Source organism: Terrapene carolina, unplaced genomic scaffold (assembly GCF_002925995.2).
Source record: "Terrapene carolina triunguis isolate 2854851 unplaced genomic scaffold, T_m_triunguis-2.0 Scaffold130, whole genome shotgun sequence".
In the NCBI taxonomy this organism is placed as follows: domain Eukaryota; kingdom Metazoa; phylum Chordata; order Testudines; family Emydidae; genus Terrapene; species Terrapene triunguis.
This window is the reverse complement of record NW_020664481.1, coordinates 27,992,632-28,015,331: the sequence shown is the minus strand read 5'-3', so window position 1 is coordinate 28,015,331 and position 22,700 is coordinate 27,992,632. Positions and strand designations below refer to the sequence as shown.

General features: G+C 38.4%; 1 protein-coding gene across 6 annotated transcripts in view; it reads left to right on the top strand.

The window, feature by feature from the left end:
* CHD9 (chromodomain helicase DNA binding protein 9) overlaps positions 1-22,700 on the top strand; it is a 180,955-nt gene that overhangs the window by 10,514 nt on the left and 147,741 nt on the right. For 3 of the 6 annotated variants that reach the window (XM_026652907.1, XM_026652903.1, XM_026652904.1), the window contains exons 3-4: positions 654-744; positions 11,622-13,227. In XM_026652907.1, the coding sequence (XP_026508692.1) occupies positions 11,788-13,227 (1,440 nt within the window). In that variant the 5' untranslated portion in view covers positions 654-744; positions 11,622-11,787. Of the gene's footprint in view, positions 1-653; positions 745-11,621; positions 13,228-22,700 lie in introns of those variants that run through there. The other 3 variants (XM_026652905.1, XM_026652908.1, XM_026652906.1) reach the window with 1 other exon arrangement.

The window sequence follows — 22,700 nt, the reverse complement described above, 5'->3', positions numbered from 1 at the left end:
TCTCCCCTCACCCCTCCCCTTCCCTGCAGTGTGTTTGCACATTTGGTGCCTCTTCTAGGCTCTGTGGGCTCCACTCCCCGCTATGTCCAATGGGGGATTGGAGCATGACTGTCGAGTAAGTGCACTTCCCCCAATTCAGCAATATTACTTGATATTGGCAAATACATCTGTTAAGCCCTGGTGTGTAATCACAGCAACCTTCGGCTTTCCCTTCTGCTATCAGCTAAATAGTTTAATGTATAAGCATTGGCAAGTTTAAACCTCAGCCCTTAAGAACATGTTTTATTCAGTCTTGAAAATTATCATACTTTTTATATTAAGCACTTTTAAATAGTTATAAAAAATTTAAAATTCCAGCACAAAATCTGTCTACATCTCTATTACAATGATGGTCCGTCTCCCTTTCATTTTGTCCTTTTCCAGTCATATTAAAAAACAAAAACAAAAAAACTTCACTTATCTTAGGTAAGTGAGCAAATAGAAATTTGCAAAATTGCTTTAAAAATCTCCCTTATTTATGAATACATGGAGAGTCTCATGTTTCCCAAGTGATCAATGCCATAGATGTACTCAATAGCTGAATTATCAGATGCTAAGTTATGACCTTGAAGTGTGATTGTGATTTGTCTTTTGTTACTGTGCTTTACTTTCAGGTCCCTAATGATAATGAACTACCTATTTTGGGGTAGGCATCACCCTGTGTTACTTAATTCTTCACAAAGGATATGGACTCTTAATTCATGGGTAAGGATTCTTTTGATTTTTGACTTTTGTCATTTTATCAAGTATCTTACAGAATGAAAAAAATTCAGTAAGAACATTTCACTTTCAACAATTTATTTTTCAGATTCTTCTGTGTTAATCAGAGTTTACGTCATAGCGTAATCTAAGAGTTTGTATTAGCTTGTAGTAATTTTGAACCTGTTTTGACTAATAAAAGCACATTTTAGGAACAGAATAATCTCTTAACAAGTATCAGTATCTTAACTCAGCCACCCCATCTTGATGATTTTTAGAGCTAGAGGAACCGAATGATTAAGTTTATGTATATATTCAAAGTTGACCTATAAGACTACTTTTATGGAGTATAAAATAAACCCATTTTTACTCTGGGGAAAATAGTCTGCATTTTCAAGGTAGAATTTTCAGGTGGATGGGAGATTCTGTTCAACAGAAGAGGTCTTTTATACACTTTCATCCTCCAGGCAAAGAGGGAAAGACTGAGAACTTCATGAGTCTTTCTGTTTTTAATTTGATACACTCTTTAATGCTTTGAACAAATATCTGAAACATACTGCATATGTTTTTTCATTCACTTATTGAGCAGCATATACCCACATATAGTAGTAAAAGATCTGACTTTAGGGAGAATCTGAGATGCTTTTCAAATGGACACCCATATTCAAGTTTTGTTGTTTTTCTCTAAGTACGTATGAAAACGGTGGATGTTTAAGAGACTGGTCATGCTATGCTGGATTTAAAAAAAACACACAACTTTTCAGCATATTATGAAGGCACCGTTTGCAGCTCCATGTTTGAGGTTGAATTAAGTAGTAGTGTGATTCTACCACTTAGTTTATATATAATACAGTGTATCCACCCCAAAATTTCAGCACTTTCTGAATATACAATAATTTTCTGAGAATTTACAAATAAATCCATTAATTTGAGTTAAAATTTATTTTAAAATACGTCCTTTAAGAACTGTAGCAACTGGCCTCAAAGCTCTTTTGTCTCTAATGATATCAGTAACACATTTTCAAACTTTCCTTCTAACTAAAACTAAAATGTGTGTATGCTTCATAGACTGCATTTGAAGGAATAGTTTTTGGATTAATAGTAATTTTTTGCCATATTCTTCATAACTGAAAGTTTATTGTTCAGCAGAGGCTGACAAATGATCTGCTACAGAGAATTCTATGAAGAAGTGCCCTCTTAAAATTGCTGCCATGTCTGATTTTTCTCAGTTGGACTGAGGCCAAGCTGCAGTCAGCAGAAAAGATAGTGGCCCTCTCCTCTATTAGGGGCCACTATCTTCCCTGTTTTGGGAAGCTTAGCTTTACTCACATTGAGAGTAATAAAAGATATGTGTCCTCTTTCCAAATGGCCATTTTTTTGTGTAATTATCTGAAGTAGGACATCATCTGTCAGTCTCTGCGGACTGAAACTGAGTTATGAAGAATGTCAGACATTTACCATTAATCCTAAATTTTGCTGTCAAAAACCTACCTGTTGCACCAGATGTTGTCAGCAGAGAAATTAGAGAGGAAGGGAAAAACTAGGGCTTCTGAGTACAGGGGGATGTGGGGAGTGCAGGATGGAGCAGTGACTTTGGGTGTGATGTGCAGGAGGGAGGGAGAAACTGGGGGAATGCTTTGTGCTGCAGGGAGTTGTAAATCCATCTCAACTAGCCAGTACGCTCTGACTGCTTTGTGCTGTTCCGTAGAAGCATAAAGCAGCCAAGGCATCCTGTTCCTAAAAGTTACCTTCTTTTTTTCTTTAATTAATTTATTTTTAAAGCATTAAGGTTGATTCTTCCATTCTTCATATTACAGGAAATATCACGTGTAAACATTCTCTTTTGGGGTTTGAATTCAGTGTTCATGTCTGAAATTTTTAATTAAAAAGTAAATTCACAAGCACAAATTGTATATCCTCAACCTTAACTTAATCTTAGTATATGTGATATAAGGATGATGTAATATTCCAAAATAAGCATTATAAATGCAGAAAAATCCGTGTTAATGTATATCTGGACTTTTTAAATTTAATCTTAAAGTATGGAAATGCACAGGTGGGATAACCAAGTAACCTAACTTTGCCCTGTAGTCATGCCATGAAGGGGGAAAAATCAGTTGAATCTGTCTGACTACAGATGATAAAATGCTTTAGTCATAATGTCTGGTTATTGCATGGTGTTGTGGCAGGGCAGAGTTTACCTAACAGCGGGGTAACCTAACTGCGTTTCTGTACCTTAACACATCAACAACATGTTAACCAATCTTAGCATAAGATTTCATTTTAACTCTGAATTTCCATGGTGTAGAATATGTTTCAGGGACAATTATACCATCCTGGTTTGTTTTTTGTAACTGTAAAATACCTATATATACACTCAACCTTAAGTCCATGTTAGCATAATTTTTATCTGGAAACAAAGAGCAATAACTTTTACATTATCATTCTAGTTCTTCAAATGAAGAGAACCTTAACTAAGATGAAAATAACACAAAAAATAAGAATGTGAATGTCTCTGATCCTGGAGAGAGAATGTCTGGATTTAGTTCTATTATGCAAGAGAAAACCACAAAAGCTTTTAAAATATCAGTTTATTCCTGCACATAAAATTTAGGTTCATCTTTGCTATTGTCAACATCTCTGATATTGTGTACTTTTTGTCCAACCAATGACTAAGGCAGTGGTTCTCAACCGTCATTCATTTGCGGACCCCCTAAAAATTTCGAATGGAGGTGTGGACCTGTGTGGAAATCTTGGATATAGCCTCCAGACTCCCATGGTCTATGGACCACAGGTTGAGAACCACTGGACAAAGGGATTTGATAATCAAGAACGTACATAGCACCTGAAAATGTGTCATTTAACTTAGTGTAGAAGTATTCTTGTTACATCTTACTTTCTTTGGCAAACCTCTGCCCAGTTAGAAGCAAGTCTCTTCTACTGTTTTGTAGGGCAATTCTTCAGTCCAAGAAAATGAAACTGTTTTTCTTTTTTTCCCCCCCCCCCCCCCAAATTCCAACCCCCAAACTTCAGATCTTCCTTCCTGGCTATAGTTCCCAGTGCTTTACATCAGATACTGCTGCTATCATGCTTTCAGCCCGGTTTCCACTGCTGTCACATTTGCTCATCACAATGAAATGAATTTTTTTCTATCTGCAGAAAGACTTTCTCTGAATTTAGAGCTAGAAGCACTTTTTTGTAAAAACTTTCAGGAGTTGAATGGATCAGGGTCAAATTTCTTTGCAATTAGAATACAATGGGTCAAGAAGTTCCCTCCCCACTAGAAAGGTAAAGGTGCATATGTATTTTGTGTATAATATATAAACTTTTCCTTAATTTGATCTTTTATAGTCTTAGAGAAATGAACGAACTCCCATCTTTTACAAGTATTTTGAATTTTGTTGCATCATGTCCGTAACTGAGCTTTCTTTTTTTAACCCTCTTCGGCCTTCTGAATGGACACAAACCTTAAAGTGGATGATGTCTCAAATTTCCACATGAAAGCAGTCACTGATGACTGAGGTTTTATCACTTCTGGCAGGAAGTGGTTGTACTTTTCAACAATCTGCCCTCTCAGTGTGGAGCAGTGATTTATTTACAGTAGGCAAAAGTGATGACATTGTGTTTGGATATTGAGCTGAATGTTTACTTGACATCTACTAGCCGAAGGACTGCGCCTACTAGTCAGGAAGAATAATAGCTCCTGTGTCCCCAAAACCCACTGCCTCTGCAATTAAAGAAATCTAACTGTTCCGTAGTCTTTATAGTGTCCTGTATTTAATTGTGATGCTGTCCATCAACTTTCCATTTAATAAATTTTTACAAGCATAACTTGCTGTCTCTTGCCTTTTTACACTCTTTTCCTTCTTGGTTTCACTGTTTCTTTCATTTGTTATTTTTCCCACATGCGCCCCCCCCCTCCCATTTTTCCTCTTTTTCTTTCCCCATATTCTTTCCCCACTATGTTTTCCTCTTCATTCTCCTATTTCTTGCCACCGCGCCTTCCCCCAACAACCTCTCTAGCTTTTATGTCTATTTCTTTGCTAATTCATTCCATTAATCCTTAATCCCATCCTTTCTCACACACTTAAATCAGAGGGCTACACACACCAACCAAAGACTGATATTGGCAATGCCAGGTAAAAAGCCAAGCTTCCACAACTGCTGGGAAAATGGTAGTTACCGTTTTCCTACCAGGTTTCCAGCCATCCATATACCCCGCTTAGGATGTCTAGCTTTTCATAGCTTCTGACTCGTTGGGGTATGATACATTTGAATCCTAATCACTAACCCCTCTGACTGATGTAATGGAGAAAGTGTACTCTCTCTCTCTCTTTGTTAGCCCTTCCTCCTCTTCTCTGTGAGGTATGCGTGCGAAAAACAGTTACTTTACCTCAGCTTCAGTCCAGTCTGGATCCTCCTGCTTCGCTTTGATATTTTCCACCTCTTATTGCTCGCAGCAGACTGAAACTGTCTTCATCATTACCAGTTTTATTGCTGCTCAAATAGTTCTGAAAATCAGCAGTGAAAACTGACCTAAACTGCAGTGAAAATATGGCCAAGTGCTGGAGAGGAACTGTGGGCAGGCTGAGAGGAACAGCACTGCATTGCTTTATACCCTGTTTTTAATTGGAAAATTTTGTAGTGTTTTATTTTCTTGACAACTAAGGGTTAACACACTCATTTGATTTTAAATGGAAGTCCAGGTTGTGCAGAAATTGATGGTATGGCATCGCCACCCCCACCTAAGACATTTTTCTGCGCACTTTATGACCTATTTGAAGGAGCCACTTTTTTTTAATCTGAGGGTTTAATCTCTGGTTTGAAGTAGATCTCTTATGCATTACTAAAACCTGAATAGATTAAAGTTTAGGTGCTTTGTTGAATGACCAGTGATTGAGACAAAGAAGTAAGGGTGGGAGGTGATTCCCGTCACAAAGAATTTACATATTACATTTTAGATGTGATGTCATGACTGAAGATGACAAATCATAGAATCATAGCATGTTTCGGCTGAGAAAAGACCAGGGTTATTGCAGATAGTGGCCTGGTTATTCATTTTAGGCAAAGTGGAGTAATTATTCTGGAATAAAGTTTCTGAAACAAATGCGTGGAGTATCCACTCAAAATTATTCTGGAATGGCTGTGCTGGTCAGTTTCCCCATGGAGCTAAGCCCTAAATACTGAGCTTGTGAGATTGCAAGAAATGAGAGAAATCAAATAAGAACAGGACACACATTGTTCATTGTATTTGTATTGTATTGCTTACACTGAAAAAAATTCGGGAACTATTTGAGATTAATTTGAGTTAAAATGCCACTTTTTGATTTAAAAATGAAACATATTTGAGAGAAACCTGAAATGATGAATTTATCAAATGTACATTATACTAGCTAATAAAAGGTAATGACCTCTAAAAACTCTAACAAGAATGTATTCATCTTCTTGGCTGGTCACCACTTGTACCAGTGGCTTCATACAGGCAGTTCATTAATGTTTAAGTGTCCAAAACAAAAAAACCTCAACCTTATAAAAGGACCTTGCCATCTGAAACTTGTGATAAGATTATTTTTTTTTCTTCGAATTAACATTAAACCTTGTGCAATAATGCACCATTATGGATAAGAATTAAAACCTATAAAGTCATGGAATTCAGTGAGGCTTCCAGATAAAATTTTATTTTGTCACAAAATTTTACGTCTGAATATGCACAAGGGTGGCAAATTAGATTTGATCTGGAAGCCTCACTGAATTCCAGTTGCCTTAAATCTGGAAGTTAAGTTTTCTTTCAAAACACTGAGTGATCATATGGTGCAGTAAACATGTAGTTTTGCCAAAATGGAAGAAAAAGTTAAAGTAAAGGAACTTAGAGATAAAAGAATAGGTACCAATTCATTCTAACTGTATCTTACACATTCTGCCTGTTCAAGCTATTACTGCAGTTTCAATCATTTGACATGCTGAAGGCTAGACTTCCCACTCTTTAAAATGGGGGTATGCTAGAAGGACATCTTCCATGAGGAGGACTACTTGGCTATGAAACTTGCGTCCCACTTGATCTTGCAGAATCTCTATTTGTTAACCTGGGCATGCAGCCCTAAATATGAGGATTAGATTTCTAAACTCCTTCCTTTTACAATTTCCATGTAACTTATCTGTAACAGGTTGGCAGTGTTTCCTAACACACTACCTTGTTAGCAGGGAGGGAGACAGACAGCTAAAAAAGGCTAAGTAGTGCTAACACAGTGCTGCAGTTATATCACTAGCCACCTGTTTATGATAGAGAGAAGGGGAAGGTTGGCAAAACAGGTTGGTTTGCACAAACACCAAAACAAGTTTGGAAAATGTCTTAGTGTGAATGGTAGTGTTCCAAAGCAGAATATCATTAAACTTTCCAAACAAATTTGCATTTGTGCTAAATCGAACATGATACATTTCTGACAAAAGTCTAACATTTTTACATACTTTACATAAGTGTTCAAAAACAGTGGTTTAGAGTAGAAATGTTCTCTTAACCATAACAATGGTGTTATGCATGCCTCTTCCATGTTGTCTTACAAGGGCAATTTCTGGTGAAACAATTTTTTTTTCCAGTTTGAGTCCTTTTCTTTTTCTATAATATGTAATATAAAGAGGAATTGTTATTAAACTGACAAGAATCTACGTATCCAGTTTTCTGAGCTTCATCTTTGTTTGAAATTTATTTTGCTTCACTGTCTCTTTTAAGCTGCTGGTATGTTTAGATACTACTTTACACAAATTAGAATTGCTTAAATTAATTGCTATCTGGATTTGTTATAAGAAACTACTGGTTTTCTCCAAGAACTAACTTGCCTGGAAATATTTATCCTCTCTCTAGTGCAGAGATGCCAGATGATTTATCAATTGGGAAATCAAATTGTGGTTTTTCATCTTGTGTTGGAATCCCTGAAACTGGCATTCTCCGCCTCTTCCTTTTTTGTCTTGCTGGGCCTTCCAATTTTATGGAGTTCTGGTGACTTTTACAGAAGTTTGTAGTGGAAAAAGCTTGGCTGCTTATAGTCTCCCTCATCTCCCCCCCCCCCTTTTTTTTTAATGCTGAAAGACAGGAGGACTATAGTTCTAGGGCACAGAGGGTACCACTGAAAGTGGATGATAGATTTTTTTTTTTTTTTTTTTGTATAGCACAAACCATGGCTAGCTTTATCTAACTACAGTTACACGCAGCTTTTTGTGGGCTCTACCATGGAGTCTTACGCAGTTTCTTCCTCGATGGCGCATAGTGTTTAAGCATTCAGGTAGACAAAATATTGGTGTGGGTGGAGAACATCAGAACTGTCAACTATGTATGTGATCTAGGGGACAATTTGTGCCCACTCATCCAATTTATGAAAGATGGCTTGAGATCTGTGGAAGTACACAAGAACTATGTATGTGCAAGTAATACTACAATATTTTGTGTATTCACTCTAGTCTGTGGTCTGACATTCATTTGTAAACAATGGACTTCACTTTTTTTCTTCACTCCCTCCCATTGAAGGGGAATTTAATACTTGCCCTAGATAATAATTGAAAACCAGAGGGATATATTTTCATTTAAAACATTTTCAATTATGCAGACATCTAAAATTGATTATTTTTTTTAAACACAGGAGTCCTTGATGGACAGACAGCTAATAAAATATAGTAAACCTGTCCATTGATTTAATGGGTCCCCTCTGAACTAGACCTATTCACCACCAACTATGGTACTTGTACGTCATACTTAATCTAACTTGATTATGTTCTCCTGCTTTAGTTTCTTCCACCCCTCCTTGGTCAAAGGTGGATGATACAATTTGTGTGTTATGCTATATCCCTATGAATGTGGAAAGTGGGAAATCTGACTATTAGCAATCCTTTTTAAAAATACGCTGTTTATTACACATTTTGCTTATCACAAATGAAGAGAAACATCAATCTTCATAATTTTTCACTTCAAAATACTGAAGTGTGTGCTGTATTTTTCTGTTGGCATAAGTGATGTGAAATCTGGTAGAGGAAAATACATTTAGCTTTTCTTCCAAAGCACAACTGATTAGAATGATGAAGAAAATATACTCTGGTCTTCTGGGGCATTTAGGTAATTCCACCTTTATTTCCCTTTTCCTTTCCACTTATTTTCTGATGATGTTCTGGTTCCTTGCACATTCTTTTTATTTATGTGGGGAAATGCAAGATTGGGGCTTGCTGATGTTGGCATTCCCTAAAGAAGTAGACCAACTAGAAATAGTGAAGTACCTCAGATGTGTAAGGTCCATGTATCAGTACAAACCCTAATTTACAAACTCATAATTTAATGTGCAGAATGGTGCACTGCCTAATTTTCTTCTTGTCCTTCAAAATACTGCAGAGCGATTTCTATTGAACACATCAGAATTTGAAGGGATGTCAAAGTATTCTTTATTAGCATCACTTTGATAAAGAAAAACTCCAAAATCAAGAAAACTCCAAAATATGTTTTGATCTGGCTCCAAATGTTGGCTGCGATATCACTAAAAGAGAGCTGTTTGATATTGACAGCACCATCAGAATGGTCTTATCTTGCTTTTAATCCTGTCAAATGGACAAGTCTGTCTGATTAACCAGCATTAGAGCAGAACAGTGACCAATTTATGATTGCAATTATTGACAAATATTTCTGGCAACTTGGAAGTTTAAATAACCTGATTTTAAATCAGGTGGGCAATAATTTTCGCAGGGGAGCCACTCCATGAATTTTGGTAAGTCGTCATGGGCCGCACATTTCTACTATATTAATGGAGGGGGTGCGGGGTCTGGGAGGGAGTTTGGGTGCAGGAGGGGGTTTTGACCTGGGGTTGGGGCTGCGGGAGGGGGTGCGAAGTGCAGGCTCTGGCCGGGAGGTGCTTAACACAGGTGGCTCCTGGCCGGCGGCGCAGCAGGGCTCAGGCAGGCTGCCTGCATGCCATGGCCTCGCACCGCTCACGGAAGCCGCTGCAGTCAGCTGCTGCTGGCATGTCTCTGCGCGCCCCTTGGGGGGAGGGAGGCAGCGGGTCTCTGCGCTGCCTGTGCCCGCAAGCACCGCCCCTGCAGCTCCCATTGGCCAATTTCCAGGGCGTGCAGAGACATGCCAGCAGCAGCTGGCTGCTGCGCCATGGGACTTTGTGGCCCGGAGGTCGTGAGGGGGCAGAGGAAGCCAGACAGAAATGTTAGACGGGCCGGATCCGGCTCGCGGGCCATATTTTGCCCACCCCTGCTTTAAATAGTAAACAAAATACATATACAGTTTGGAATGGATGGGGGAGAAGCCTTTTATGACTCATTATCCATCACTTTGCATATTTGGTATCACTTCCTGTTCAGACTTCTTTGATACCTACACACAATATAGGGCTCTGTCCAGAAGGAAAATATTTTCAACCTTCTAGGATGTCCCTAGGAAGACCACAAAACTTGCTGTGGAGAGATCATATCCAGGGAGTCAGTCACTGGAGGAAAGAGCTTTGGGGGAGCATGGATAAGTTTTAGCAATGGTGGATTTCAAGAGTTAAAATTTTTTCTTCCATCTGAATGTCAGTGTTTGTTGTGTACGAGTCGGGAAAGACTGTTAGAAGACCAATGTATATTTTAAAGTGATTTCTTCCGTATTCTTGAAGACTAAGTTTTCTGATTATCTAGGAAGTCAAACTATCACATAAAGCAGTAATAGAACATATTTTCATTCAAGCTTGCATATTGGATGTTGTGTTAAACAGAAATATGAATATGTTGTATTTCAGGGACCTGGTGACTAGCTCAGTTTTGCCAATTAATTTCTAGCCAGTTCTGTTCTAAAGCTTGATGAGTTGCTCTTTTTCTTTGGCATATACATACTCTCTCCCCAAGATTTTCTTTATGGGTTTGATCCTGCCAGTGGTGATTTCCCTGTGTATTTGTTGATTTCAGTGGGGATTTGACCTCATGAGAAGAAAGTTTTGATTCCAAATACAGTAAAAGTTGTTTAATAGTTATGCCTTTGTGGATTCTACTGTGTTTTTGTTAAGTGGGTTTAAATGAAATTAATCTAAACATAACTTAATGTTTCTTGTAACTTGTTCTGTTCAGCTGAAGAATAATTACCATTTACCCACCTCTTATTTATAGACAAAGAAACAGATTTTCACAATTGCTTATACACAATTTGCATGTATAAGTGCAGTAATTGTGCATATTATGCATGTGTTCACTTCTAAAAATTTTAGAAGTTGATTTGCAGTTTATTGCCTTTAAAAAATATTGAAAAAATACATTACTTGATATTTCCCGGTTGCCATTGTGAAAGCACAGAATCCATGAGCAGTGTGTGACTTAACCATTTTATTAATATGTAATGGTAATTGACAGGTTAATTAGACTGAAAATCACAACAAAAATGTTGAATAATTAAGATTTTCATTGAAATGACCAAGCACTCATTCAGTTTAATGGAAAGAAATAGATTATCTGAGCTTCATCTTACTAAAGCTATTTCACAATGATCTGTCTCTGTCAAGTGTTTGGACTGTTTCCTTTCTCCTCTCAGATTTTACTTGATCTAGAATATACAGAATCATTACATGTAATATTACTTATTCTTCAACTGTATAAAATATAACATTGGAAAGGAAATAAATGAATAGTTACATATTTGTTTTATTTGTGGGACACAGACAAAAATAAAGCAGCCCATTCATGACTAGAATTTGACAGTTTTCTGTTTTTGTTTTTTAAAAAGTCAAAATGAGTCTAATTGCTCAGTTTTGTTTATATAAATGTAGAGTAAAATTGACAAACTAATACCAAGAGGAGGAGGAAATGAAAACTAAATAAAACAAAACTCCAGAAAAGTAAGTTTAAAGTCATTGCTCTTATTCTTTCTTCCCTAGGATATTTGTACAGTTTAAGACATACATTTCTTCAGAAGCACTAATGGATGTTGACATGCATTGGATAAGGTGGTGACCACTGGAAGTAATCTGTTGCTGTTCACTGCAGAGAGGCTAAATTGACTCCATTTGGAGTTCAGAGACGAAGCAGTGTGGAGGTATCAAGATGACTGATCCTATGATGGATTTTTTTGATGATGCCAACCTTTTTAGCGAGACGTTGGAAGGTTTGTCAGATGATGCCTTTGTACAACCTGGACCCGTTTCACTTGTTGATGAATTGAACTTGGGTGCAGAATTTGAGCCTTTGCACATAGACTCATTGAACCATGTGCAAGATACTCAAACTCAACAAAAGATGAGCGAATTTGAGCAGTTAAATCAGTATGATTCACTGAAACTTCAAGTAAATCAGTCTTTCAGCAGCCCAGCTGACAGTGTTTTATCGCCACACTCTCAATTTAATTGCTCACCAATCCATCCACAAAACCAATCCAATGGAATGTTTCCTGATGTGGCTGATGGTAGTCCTATGTGGGGTCATCAAACTACCACAACTGTTCCAAATCAAAATGGGTCCCCTTTTCACCAAGGACATTCTCAGTCTATGCAGCAAACTAAAAGTTTTGTAGCACACCATGACTTTGCCTTATTTCAGGCCAACGAACAACAGCATCAGTGTGCCTCACTACAGTCGCAACAAAGCAGAAACAACATTAATGCAGGGCAAGACGCTCTGAATCAGCCAAAAACCTTTATGGAGGTTAACGTATCTGCTCCACGCAGAGTCAGTGTTACCCATCCACCTCAAATTGCTAATCCATCAACTTCACAGCAGCCTCTCTCTGTTCAACAGTTTTCTCAAAATGCCAGTGCTTCAATACATTTTTGTGGGAATCAAGAAGGAAACTTTGATGGACAATCTCCAACTATGACTCCTTGCTCTGTTAATAATACACAGCAGTTTCCTTCTCCATATTCTTACTCTAATAACCACATTTCTCCTACCAGCCTTCTACAGTCTTCTACCGCTCTTTCTACTAGCCAACAAACGCATCCTTTATCTGATTATACTGGAAGTGATGCCTTTACATCTCAAACAGGGACCAAGCAAGAAACCACCGAGCACCTCTTGAATCCTAACACACCTTTGAATTCAAATAGTTTCCAAATGTTGCATTCAGCACATCCTCAGGGCAGCTTCAGTAGTTCAAAACTCTCTCCTGTGAACATTAATTTTCCAGCCTCTGTGGGTTCTGCTTCTCAGATAAGCCATTTCGGTGATCCTATAGAAAGCAATGGTTTTTCATCTTTGGATGAGAACTTACTTCATCAAGTTGAGTCTCAAGCTGAACCATTTACAGGACTTGATCCAGAGGACCTCCTTCAGGAAGATCTCCTACCCCAATTTGATGATTCAGCATTTGTTCAGGACACTTCAAGCCACATATTAGAGCATGACCTAGAACACCATATTACCCCACAGCAAATAACACAGTCATCCGATATTGCTCGGACACAGTCTCAAAATCAGATGCATCCCTGGCATTCTTCAATTTCTAATCGGCATCTACAAGACAGAAATCGTATAGCTTTGCAAGGGCAGGTATGTAGCCCTTTTTTGGGAGGGTGTGGCATAATTGTTCTAGTGAACTTAATCATGTTGGTAAGTATTAATTCTTTGTCCACAGGTAACTCTAAAATCTCTGATCTGTTGTTGGTCATTTGTTAGTAAAGAATAAGTAACTCTTCTATCCTTGAAAAGAAGTTACAGCCTATATCCCTAAAAAGTACTAAAATGGTTAATACAGAATTAGTTTTAGAAATACTACTACAGTATTCGCCTGGAACTAAGAACCTTATGTGTAACTGCTGCAGTCTACATCTTCTTTTTGTTGCAGTAAGAATTTGTCACTAATGTGTACTAGGTACAAATACACTTTAAGAAGATATATGTCGTTTAGTTTTAATAAAAAAGATTGAAGTATAGCTTTAAGAGTCTGAGGGATTATTTTTCGCTCAGTATAACACAGGTTTTTACTTTACTACCTACAGTGTAACTAGAGTTGTATATATTCCCTACTAGGTAAGTTTTTGATTATGTTGAGTGAGTAGAAAGACAAGGAGCTGTCCTGAAAGCTATAATGCTTGTTGAATTTTAGGGGAATGGAAAAAAATGCTGCTTCATTAAAAGCCTGAAGAACTAAGAAAAAAAACTCCTTGTTTTACCTAACCTTTCGATACCAGAAATGCTAAATCCTGTGTTGTTGCCTTTTGTTGCTGATAGTCTCTGTGGAGGACACGAGAAGTGGATTAGCTTTCTTAGCCCATAATTGAATGAGTGGCTCTGTTGAGTCTTTTTTAAAGTGATCTTCATTTTCACCTGTTTGTCAGTTGTGTGCTTATGTTAAATAGGTGTTTGATGAAAATTACTGAGTAAAAATCACTTCCATCTTTGATTTTAGTCAGCTTCTTATTCTTGTGATTTCATACATTTACTAGTTCTCAAGTTATCCATTCCAGAAAAACAAATACAGAAAACTAGGATAAGCAAGACCTGAATTCATGTAAATCAGTGCAATGCTGTCCTGTTAACCCAACGTTTTAGAAAACTCCACTCTCTAGCTTGCAGCACCAAAGGTGTGCACTCACCTCACCCCACTGAACTCAGTGGTGTGATCTTGAAAGACTGTGAGCCATTTAAACTTAGATTTGTAAGGTCAGAAGGGACCACTATGATCTAGTCTGAACTCCTGCATAACACAGGCCTACACCATACCCAGTAACTTCTGCATCAAGCCCACAAGTTCTCTTTGGGCTACTGCATACCTTTTAGAAAGCTATTCAGTCTTCGTGATGGTGAATCACCACCACACCATGTAAGTTGTTCCAAAGGTTAATTATCGTCACTGGTTTTTTGTGTTTATTCTTATTTCTAGTTTGAATTTATCTAGGACTACGTTCAGCTTGCAACTGTTTGTCTCCTTATGCCTTTCTATGTACTATCAGAAATCCCTTCCTCCTGTAGCTGCTCGTAGACTATGATCAAGTCACCTCTGAACCTTCTCTTGGTTATACTATAGATTGAGCTTTAGTCTCTCCATATAAGGCACGTTTTCCAGACCTTAAATCATTCTTGTAGCTCTCTTCTGAAAGCTTTCCAATTTAACATCTCTTTTTGAACATTTAACATCCTTTTTCATTCCAGTAATGGTTTCACTAATGCCATATATACAAGTGATACCACTTCCTTAATCCTACTTGATATCCCCCTACTTATACATTCAAGAATCCCATTTGCTCTTTTAGCTACAGCATTGCACTGGGAGTTTATGTTCAACTGGTTACCTACCATAATCCCTTACCCCTCTTCTCAAGTCCTTTTAAGAATCCCTGTTTTTCCAGGATACAGTTCTGTATCCTATCAGTGTGACCTACATTCTTTGGTTTTTAAACGTATGACCTTGCTTTTGGCTATATTAAAAGGTATGTTGTTCAAATGAGTTCACCTTACCAAGCAGTCCAGGTCAGTCTACGTAACTGACCTGTCCTTATCATTTACCACTTCATCAAGTTTTGTATCTTCTGCAGATTTTACCATAATTTTTTATATTCAAGATGTTGACTAGTATAAGGCTGAGAACAGATCCCTGCAAGATGCTAGTAGAAACGCCCACTTTGGATGATGATTCCTCATTTACAGTAACTTCTTTGTAATCTTTCAGTTAACAAATTCTTAATCCATTGAATATGTGCTGCATTGATTTTGTGCATAATGTAATGTTATCAGAATGTCATGTAGCGTTAACACAGTTACCGTGATCAACCAAACTTGTGATCTCCTTTTAAAAAAAAAAGTTTGACACTCACTTTCCATAAAATCATGGTGATTGGCATTCAGAATACTACCATCCTTTAATTCTTTGCTGATTGTCAATGTAAGAATGGCCATACTGGGTCAGATCAATGGTCCATCTAGCCTAGTGTCCTGTCATCCAGGAGTGGCCAATGCCAGGTGCTTTATACGGAATGAACAGAACAAGCAATCGTTGAGCAATTCATCCCCTGTTGTCCACTTCCAGCTTCTGACAGTGAGAGGCTAGGGACAACCAGAGCATGGGATTGCATCCCTGACCATCTTGGCTTATAGTCATTGATGATCTATCCTCCATGAACGTACCTAGTTTTTTTTGAACCCCATTGTAGTTTTCACTTCCACAACATCCCCTGGCAACGAGTTCCACAGGTTGATTGTGCGTTGGGTAAAGAAGTACTTTCTTATGTTCTTTTTAAATCTGCTGCCTATTAATTTCATTTGATGACCTCTGGTTCTTGTGTTATGTGAAGGAGTAAATAACACTACTTTATTCACTTTCTCCACATTCATGATTTTATAGATCTATATTCTATCCCCTCTCTTTTCCAAGCTGAAAAGTCTTTTTAATTTCTCCTCATATGGAAGCTGTTCCATACTCTGTCATTTTTGTTGCCCTTTTCTGTAGCTTTTCCAGTTCTAATGTATCTTTTTTGAGAAGGGGCGACCAGAACTGCATGCAGTATTGAAGCTGTGGTCTTATTATGGATTGATATAGTGGCATCATTATATATTTTTTCTTTTTATTCCTTTCCTAATGGTTCCTAAACTTCTGTTAGCTTTTTTTTTTTTTTTTGACTGCCTTTGCACATTGAGCGGATATTTTCAGAGAACTATCCACAGTGACTCCAAGATCTTTCTTGAGTGGTAACAGTAGTGGGGATTATGTTTTCCAATGTGCATAGAAAACATAATCCTCACTACTTTGCATTTATCAGCATTAAATTTCATGTGCTGTTTTATTGCTAATCACCCAGTTTCGTGAGATCCCCTGGTAACTCTTTGAAGTCTGCTTTGGACTTAACTATCTTGAGTAATTTTGTATAGGCTTCCAATTTTGCCATCTTGCTGTTTACCCCTTTTTCCAGATCATTTATGAATATGTGGAACAGCACTGGTGCCAGTACCGATTCCTAGGGGGCACCACTATTTAGCTCTCTCCAGCCACTATTTACCTTTGACCATATCAGCCTTAGGCATCTTCGTTTGAAAATTTTGGTTAACATTAGTAGCCTTAAGCAATCTTTTTTTCTATTTTTAAAAAGAGAAAATAAATTAAATGTTAAAAAAAACCCTACATTCCAGCACTGTTATGAAATTAAATCAGAAAAGTAAGGAAGTGAAAAATCCTATGCCAATTTTAACTTGTCTGGACATAAAAATACTATGTGTGTACAATGTAAGTAGTCAAGCAAATTAGCATGGCTTGATTTGGGAACATAGGAAAGTGCTATACTTGAACAGACCTGTGATCTGTTTAGTCAGATATTTGGTTTCCCAATGATGGCCAGTACTTCAGAAGAAGGAGCAAGTCTCCATAACAGACAACTATGCAGTGACATGCCCATAAGGGAAGTTTGTTTTTTAACCTCAGGGGTTTAGTGACTGACGGGCATGAGGTTTGTTGAATAACACTTTCAGTTCCTTACTTTATGTTAAATGCATTATCTTAACATAGGTTTTTTTGCATTTAATTATTTAACATGGAAGGAGGAAAATATATTTACTTCAGGAATGCATATACATCTCTCCTGTAACTTACTCTTTGTGGGAGCGCCCATCATAAAACACTAATTTACTTCAAGATTATTAGCTTGACGCTTAAAATAAAACTACACGTTAAACTGTGGGGTTTCCATGTGTTTTATTTTGGTTACTGCTGTCTGTACTGCTTGGAAAGAGGGACTGTGCAAGAGCAGCCGTAAGGCTGAATGGTGATCCTTCTTCACTACTGGGGTATTTGAGAGGGAGCAGTGTTTCAACTGGTGCCGAGGGAGTTTTGTTACAGTAGTGTAGACTATTATCTAAGCAGTTCCACAGCATTTTACCTTGAAATCACAACAGTATCTGACAGGTCCATAGAGCTTGAAATAAGCAAGCTTTATGTGGATATAGTAAAGGAGAGCTGGAAAATGAAGTCCATCCCCTGCCCTCATCCAGACACAAGGCTCTGACCCTGGGCCCTCTCCCCAGCCACCATTACAACTTGTAAATTAGAATAACCACTGCAGCACTTTGTGCAATTGTAGTGGGTTTTGGGGCTACTGAAATTCTTTAACTACAGATTCCTTGGCTTGTCCTCTAGTCTATCCCCTTGTAGTCTCTCTCTGCCACCCTATTTGGGACCAACACAGAAACCCTCTTCACGGTATGCAGGAAATACACAGATTCCTGTGCATAGTAGGCCTGTGCTATCTCCCATGTAGCCCTAAAGTACAGATTGTCATTCAGATTGCCATATGCTGGCCCTCTTTAGCATGTGTGAATTTTACCCTATAAGGTTAGACACTGTGGGGCTTCTCTGTACCACTAGGATTAGGAGGGAATTTGAAAATATTGATGTAGTACTTACCTATTTTAGGTATTTACATCTAATCTGTTATTCTCTCATATTAGAGGAACTCAGTGAGCTGAAGCCTTCCAGTTACAGGGAATCTCTTTGGCAGAGGGAAAGGTGCTCTCAGTGGCCTCTGAAAATACCCAAATCAATTAAAAGATAGAGCATGCAGTCTAACTCTTTACCTGATTGCCTGCAGTTGAGGGACAGACACCATGCACAGGTAATCTTTTTGTGTGACCAGGAATTTCCAACTCCAACTACTACAGCAAAATTTTGCACCCTGAATACCCTTTTAATCCTGCGATCCCACATTCCCAGTGATATTCTCTGTTTGTGCATTAATGTGTTCCTTCCTGTTGACCGTATTCAAAGTGTAAAAAATTAGACATGAAGTATTGTCATGCTATGGAATTGCTTCTTATGTGTAGGAGATTCTGGTTCCTTTTTTCGTTTAAAAAAAAAAAAAGTTCTAATTTACTTGATAAAAATAAGGAACCTCCTCTCGCACTTTTTTAGGGGCAAGAACACACCAAATCACTGAGGTTCTCTTGCACAGGTTGGGATGGATATGATTGGCCAATCTAGGTGTTACAGGTCCCTCTATGCCATGGAGTCTAACGAGAGGATTTTGAGAGTGGGTCAGGCCAAGAAAAAGTGAGGAGTAAGGATTGTTGGATTCTTCAGTTACCCTCTCTTATACTTTGCAGAAGAAAGCATTCACCTGTTATACTGCATCCATAAGAATGAAGCTTGGGGCAGTATCTGTACTGGAAAAAAGAATAGTGTTAGAAAATATGTTCAATAACATGATGTTAAAAAAATTGCCTTCAGTGTGGACGAAGGACAGTTGTATTTAAAAAATATGGTTAACCACAATCAGCTGATGCATTTTTAAACATGACTTTCCTGGTCCATAAATTCAAAATTGTGTTTACCACATTGTTTAACATGTTTCAAGCACAATATCTTTACCCAATATAGATGAGATCTTGAAGGATCAATTTGATCTTGCCATATTGGCAGCTGTGACCCTCCTTAATGCACAGCCTATTTACTGTGCATCAAGAAAAATATTTGGACCACAATGAATAAACTGGTGAACCAAAAATGGTGTTCAGCAGTCTTCAGGCTATTCTTTAGTGTAGAGAAATGTGCTATATTAAACTCCCAATGCAATAAAATGGTTTATGAAAATAAGATTTATTTAGTCTAGTTTCAAGTGTTTCATTGTCCTGATTAAGCAGTCAGGTAGGAGGTCAACTACAGTAAAAGCTCTGTCATCCGACATGTTGGGGAAATGGGGGGTACTGGTTAATTGAATAGTCTGGTTAACTGAGAGTTATTTTTACCAATGGAATACCAATTTTCAAAGAACTAGAATACAATAAAATGAATAAAGTATAACATAGTGTACAGGTACTTACCAATCCAGTAGTAGTACTGCACTGCAGAGTGGTTGGTTTCTTGAAGCACTTAGGTGTATGAAGTTTTCTATACAGTAGGTTATCTTATGACACTACATATCACTATGGGCAATGCATGGTGTACACCCAGATCACTAAAAATATACTTCACACTAAAACTATACTGAACATAATTTAATATTTGATTCAGAAGACACTTCAGGATCTTGCGGTGCCTCAGGGTCATCATTATCAACACCAGTTATCATGGTAGATGTAGAAGGTGTAGGAAATTGGGCTGAATTTGTAATGACCCTGTGACACACCCTGGAAGCTGCTTTTTTTTAATAAACCCCTGATAGCAGCTTGCTTGCTTGTCTTCTGCCTCTTTTGCATAAAAGTAGAATGCAGACTGTGCAGTTGAATAACATGCTGGGCAGTATACTAGTCCCAGTTACTAGATTGAAGATTTGTATTGGGAGATATCAGAAATGCTGGTTAATTGGGCTTTCTGGTTCATTGAGTGCCGGATAACAGAGCTTTTACTGTATATCTAATTTTCAAACTACTCTGTATCCATCTGACAGTCTATATTATCTATTCATTGGAAGAAGTCAGCAGATTGTAATAGACAGATGACCAATTTGCTATTGTGGCAATAACTACAATAATACAAATAATATTCACATTGTTATGTTTACAATTTTTTTTTTATTTAATGGTTTCTATAGATACCCTATTGAGAATCCTGTGTACTTGAGTCCCTTTTAATAATGCATATAATAGCTACCTAAGGGTAATATTCCTTTAACTAAGTTATAGAGAGACCACCTCTAGTTCCAACTTCATGTGCGCTAAATCCAGCAAGGGTGCCAGTAGTGACTATGGCTGTTGTTAATGTGTACATCTATCCACCAAGAACTGGGACTGAAGCAACCAAACCTTTTCAGATAGGCTACCAAACGGGCTTCAAAGAGAAGTTCTTTAAATCAGTAGTTCTCAACCAGGGGGGCCATGAGCAGATTTCAAGGGGTCCACCAAGCAGGACCAGCATTAGACTCGCTGGGGCCCAGGGCAGAAAGCTGAAGCTCCACTGCATGGGGCTGAAGCCCGGTGCCCTGAGCCCCGCCACCCGGGGCTGAAGCCAAAGCCTGAGCAATGTAGCTTCGCAGGCGCCTCTTTGGTATGGGGCCCCAGGCAATTGCCATTCTTGCTACCCACTAATGTTAGCCCTGGCTTTTATATGTAGAAAAACAGTTGTGACACAGGTGGGCAGTGGAGTTTTTATAGCATGCTGGGGGGTCCTCAGAAAGAAAAAGGTTGAGAATCTCTGCTTTAAATCATTGTTTAGAGAGGTTCAAGTCACCACCCTATTAGTGAAAAAGTCCATATGCTGCTATCAGTCCTCTGAGTTAGAAAGTCCCTGTCTTTTGTGTAAGTTTTTAATTGCAGACTTACATTTTCACATGCAGAACAATTAACCCTAAGGAACTGGCTTAATAAAGTGTGTGTATGTGTGAGTGTATGTATTTGCTTATGTGTTTCTGAGCTACCTCTGTAAAACAACAGTTGCCTGTTTTAGAACTTTTATGCCTGTGGATAAATACTTTTTTAAAAACTGTTTCTTTTGGACTTATAAAGTGCTCCTTTGGCAAGGCTGCACAGCCAGCAAACTCTGGTTTTATCACAAGTTTTGCAATATTTGGTGTTTTTCTTAGTCTAGCTACTGCAGTCTTGTGATTTATGTGAGAATCTCTGATTTTGTTTTTAATGCAAGGTTTTAGTTCTCTCAGTTGAGAAGAAAATCTTGAAAACATTGTGAGTGTACCCTACAGGCTCAAAAAGCAAATAAAAAAGCCGCCAACATTTATTGCTTTTTAACAGTCTCGTAGGTTTTTAATTCAGTCCCATGATTTGTTGGGACCTGAGCCATGAATTTAATAGTTTGGGGTTTGCAAAACTGTATGCAGTGTGTATCAACTGATATTTTTACCTTGTCACATTTTGGTCTTTGTAGAAGAGCCAAGGGTTGATTTTAAATGAGAATGGATTAAATACCCTCTCCGCACACAGAGGTGATTAGTCCAAATTGAGTTTTGCAGTGTATGAGTTGTCACAAATCTCCTCCCCTTCCCCCACCCCACCGGTTTATAGTCTATCAAGGGCACCCTTCTCAGGCTTCTGGCTCCTTGTCTGTCACCTCGCTTGGGCAGAGCCTCACATTTGTCTCCCGCCTGACCAGGGTATTTCCAGGTTGCACAGCTCCCTGATGATGCTGTGAACTGCCCAGAAAAGTCAATCTGTTTAAGAAGGTCTCCTTCACTTTTTTCCCCTCAGCAATGGCACACAGTGCTATTGCCAATAGTTATAAGTTAACCCACAGCACTTCCTATGCAAGCCTGTTTATTCTTAAGGTAAAAGCATTATAGAAAAAACATCAAAAACAATAAAAGAACATATATGGCTGCTAATACATTTTACCAAAGATCACCCCCATTTTCTTCAACATGGGCTCTGGCATGTGTCAGTCCTTCCAACCTTTCCCTAAGGATTGGGGCCCTCTGTCAACTGGAAGTCCTGATCATTTGCTGGGGATCAGAACAAAAAGCCCTGATCCTGTTTAAAGCCAGGCTATTTATCTAAAAATCCTTTCTTTGGATTCTCCAGGGACCAAGAGACAGATTGGGCCTTTCAACTGTCCTGTTGTAACAGGTGATCAGCAGACAAAAGGTCCCCCTCTCAGGGCAAAGCTTCAAAGGCTGAGCCCATTGGGGTTTGCAGTCCCCTCCTCCCTAGTACTTCCTATGAATTCCACTTCACACATTTTGTTCCAAAAGATCAATTGTTGGCTATATTGTTCAGTCTAGTCCTTTTGAAGTTCACATTATCTCCCAGAGATTGCATTAATCCTTGTTCTTCCTAATGAATCATAGAAGATTAGGATTGGAAGAGACCTCAGGAGGTCATCTAGTCCAACCCCCTGCTCAAAGCAGGACCAACACCAACTAAATCATCCCAGCCAGGGCTTTGTCAAGCCAGGCCTTAAAAACCTCTAAGGATGGAGATTTCACCACCTCCCCTAGGTAACCCATTCCAGTGCTTCACCACCCTCCTAATGAAATAGTGTTTCCTAATATCCAACCTAGACCTCCCTCACCTCAACTTGAGACCATTGCTCCTTGTTCTGTCATCTGCCACCACTGAGAACAGCTGAGCTCCATCCTCTTTGGAACCCCCCTTCA